We start from the raw sequence: 4,220 nt of genomic DNA on the forward strand, positions 1-4,220 counted from the left end.
TCACAGAATCGTGCATTGGCTGTTTTCCTCCTTGTTCTTCATGACACGGTCACCTACGACGAGGCACTGACGCAGTGCCTCCAGCACTTCGACGTGTTTCTTCCTGTTGTAGGCGTGCGACTGGAGGGTGTAGTTCTCGAGCTCGAACAGGTAGTTGACGCCCATATCCTGCAGCCCAACGCGGAACGCCGCCACGTCACTTCTGACGACAAGTGAGCTACTGCAGTTTGTGATGATGACGATTGGGGGCTCTCCTGATAGATATGAACAACAACAGGAGAATAACAATCTAGCTATTCGACTGCAGGGCCTAGTCCGATTTTATATATTATGTCTTCACTTTTCACGCATGCGGTACATTCCTTTACACCTTGAGAAAAGACCATAGACCATAGACAGCAGAAATATTCCCTTATCTATTGCAGTCCACAACATCAAATTACATTCCCATGTATGGCATTCTCCGATATAGCACAGTTTACGGCAGAGAGTGACAGTTTATAGGTGGAATTCAGTGACCTTTGATCGAGACCTTTCATTTCCGAAATCCAAGTATTTTGGCCTGTATTTGAATTGTAATACCTATTTCTCAATATATTTATTCGGTTCGTCTTACATAGATCTGTCCTCTACCAAATTTTCAGCATACATTAAGCTGGGTTCGACATTAGCTGTGGTCGGGTGGCCGGCGGCCGGGTGGCCCGTTGACTCGGGGCCCCACTAACAAAAACTCGGTTCTGGGGCGCTTCCCTGAGTATCGCACGTTCACCTCCCACGCATTCTTTCAGACTATTAGGCCTTACCTGAGGCATGGACCCTACGTAGGGTCCCGATGCCTGAGAACATTGCCTATTCCATCACAATGGTAAAAACAACTGCCAAGTACAATGCGCATAGAAATTTTGACCTCCCGCGCATTTCTATTTCTGGCCATCAGAGAAAGGAAGTTATTGTAAAGCCATGTTTATTTTTTTTTTATTTTTTTTATTCAAAGTTTAAATTCAAATACTTGCTGGATTAACCCCTATTGAAATTCAAAGAGTTCACAGACAATAACGTCCAAACAATGTATTACGTGTAATTTCGCTGCACATGTCAAGACAATGATCACACAGTATCCTTCTACACGTCATGACTTCAGTAAGCATGAGAGTAAATTGGGAAATGAAATGAAAAACTCATACTCATACAGGTGTATTGAAGACAGTCTTCAGCATAATACGTACCCGTCATAGATCTAATGGTTTGCACAAGCTCTCTTAGATCTGCCGGCCTTATACAGAGACGCTTTGCGCTGGAAGAAAACAATAAATGCATAGGAAATTAAATCTTTCCATAAGCTAAAAATCCCTTGATGATGCTGGTTCCCAATACTTTGATGGAATGCCACAAACTGGTGATTTCAAGTTGAGTGAAATTAATAAATATCAATAAACGAACAACCTGTGAGTGAATGGTTCGGTTCGTCTTTGTAGTGTCTCATATCCTTGCGAATTAAGAATTATTGGACAATTATTTCTTCCAGACTTCAATATGGACACATTCTGCAAGTTTCTTGAAAATGATAACACTATACAAAGAGTCCGGTGGTAAATAAGAAATACCTAGCTGGTGTTAAATTTTCGGTGCTCCTAAAGTCACTTAAAAATATAACATAGTCTTTTTAATAGCTACTCAGTTACAGTTACTGTTCCTCTTGTTGATTTTGAACTTCAACAGGACGATCAAGAACTTTCCTATAAAGTACTTGATTTTGACCATGGTGTTAAATCTAACTCCGATGTTTTTGCAGTGAATGATCCAGTTATGAGCTAACTGGAGATTAAGTTCATCTTATGCCCTTAATGACCATTATGACCTTTGACCTCATGACCCTAAATTCCAAAATTTCTTTCTTACTTCATTTTAAATACACCCTAGAAAATCTAGTCTTACGTTTCTATGTTACAGAAAGATTAATTTTATTTCATGTCCCTATGATCAGATGCCATGACCTTTCACCCTTGACGTTTCTTGCCTCATGATGAACACACCCTAAAAGTATTGTGAAAATTCGTTGATCGGTTTTCAAGAACTTTAATTTGTACACAAACAGCCAAACAAACAGACAGACAAACATATGGAACCAAACACATAACCTTCGCTGGCCATAGATTTCACCTATTGGTGGAGGTAATATAATACTATAATGATGATGATGATAACAATGATATTAATAATAATGATAATAATAATAATAATAATAATAATAATAATGATAATAATAATAATAATAATAATGATAATGATAGCAATAATAACAACAGAATATACGCATAAACAGAAAAGGAATATGATGATGTGTAAGAATCAATATTTACCTAACGACGAGAACACAGGTGTGAATTTCGCAGTCCTGAGACGAAAGAAAAGTTCTTTTCAGTCCGGACACCAACCTCTTATAGAACCCACTGTCCCATTCGACCTCGTATCCGTCGTCGTATACACCGGCTGCGCAAATGGACACCACAACTTTTTATACTCACAATCTAACGCTTATTAAAACATAAATTGACATAATATACGAATATGCGTTCCTCTCATTATGGGAGGTGCCACTACCATGTTCAGGGTGACTTGAATGCAGTGAATACAATTATCTAAAAAAAAAATTAATATGCAAAGGAATTTTAAAGTTTGACATGAGCTCCTTTTTCAGAGACAATAAGCGACAACAGCATTATATGGCCTGGATGAGGACATGAATATCATCTCCTTGTAAGCATCAAATGACTAGAATTAATGTTTGGTTCACACCGAATCTTAACATTTGTACCTTTTGAAATAAATTAAAGAGCAAACGTTTATGCCCTGGTCTTCAGAGAATGCAATTTTGTCATGTTTGTAAAGTAGCTTATTGCGTTTTGATGCAAATATATCATTCCCAAAAGCCTGATCCGTATGTGTATCATTTTTTCCTCTCCTTTTTTATTTCGTTATAATACAGTGGAAAATCAAAATAAAGAGATCTGATATAGACATAACAAAAAGCTGATATGAAAAACTAATTCATCCCGTCCCAATGGAATTGTTTCCTTTGTTTTGTAATGTTTATTGACTACTGATATAATACTAATCTGATATAAAAAAAATGTTGTCTTGGTCCCAAGGATCTCCTTATATTGAGTTTCCACTGTACTTAAATGCCCCTGAAAAAATATTGATTTGTGTTGATTAATGATACCTTCAACATCACTTTTGCGGTGAAACGAATATCTAGAAACATTCCATATATTCTTAACGATATTTTTCTTCCGATTACTTGGGAACGCCCATAAAAAATCTTTCCAAACCAATATTATATTCTCAGATGATATCATCTGTCAATCATTGCTAAAGTACTGAAATGTTTAACAAAAGACAATAGAATGCATCTTCCCCTCGACTCAGCATAACTTGCATGTTTCTGTGATATTAATGTGACTAACAAAAGACATGGCGAGGGAACATGCAAGTTATTCTGAGCCGAGGGGAAGGTGCATTCCAATGTCTTTTGTTAAGCATTTCATATCTCCATGTAGTTAGTTCCTACCATTATCTCTTTTTCTTTATTGTTTTTTTACTACTTCTCGCATACCTGGTAATGATCTTCGGCCACGACATTGATTTTGTGGAAAGTACCTACCAACTTGATTGCCCAGTTCGACCATGAAGTTGCCGCCGAGTCCACGCATGCCTCGATTGTCGACCAGGCTGATGAAGTTCGAGATGTCATAAGAGTTGAGGGCCCGGGTCTTCGAGGCTTCCTCAGCAAACCCTTCGGGGGCTTGGTTGTCCCACGTATCTCCAGTGGCGTACAGAACAGAGTTGACGAAAGCCGACTTGCCAACGCCTGGTGGACCAAACAGACCTATGCGAAGGCGCGCCGGTGGGTCTTGCGGTCGTTGCCTGGCTATTCGTATGGTCGATCCTGGCTTGTAACGGCGTATGACACCCCTCAACTCCACGATTCTAGAATCCGCCATTGTCAATCAATAAATACCGATGGAAGAAAGAGGAAAGTAACTTGGCCAGTTACTGGGTCGGTTGACGTGTATTTAAGAAGAGCGATGAGAAAAACCGGCTCTCCAGCTACACGATAGTCAGTTAATTCTGAAAAAAAGTATCGAAAGAAAAATTCGCAAGAACTTTTTTTTAATCGCAAGTTTAGTATAGCTTTTGAACTCAACAGGTAGGCCTTG

The 4,220-nt window shown here is 38.9% G+C and overlaps 1 protein-coding gene across 1 annotated transcript; it reads right to left on the minus strand.

Moving 5' to 3' along the window:
* Positions 1 to 4,004, minus strand: LOC140231616 (uncharacterized). Its single transcript, XM_072311767.1, has 4 exons — positions 3,665 to 4,004; positions 2,361 to 2,490; positions 1,227 to 1,294; positions 1 to 254 (listed from the first exon to the last, which is right to left on the minus strand). Exons 1-4 carry the CDS (start codon positions 4,002 to 4,004, stop codon positions 1 to 3), a joined length of 792 nt encoding a protein of 263 aa, XP_072167868.1.
* Between the last annotated feature and the right edge of the window lie 216 nt (positions 4,005 to 4,220).

Source organism: Diadema setosum, chromosome 8 (assembly GCF_964275005.1).
Source record: "Diadema setosum chromosome 8, eeDiaSeto1, whole genome shotgun sequence".
Taxonomy (NCBI): Eukaryota; Metazoa; Echinodermata; class Echinoidea; order Diadematoida; family Diadematidae; genus Diadema; species Diadema setosum.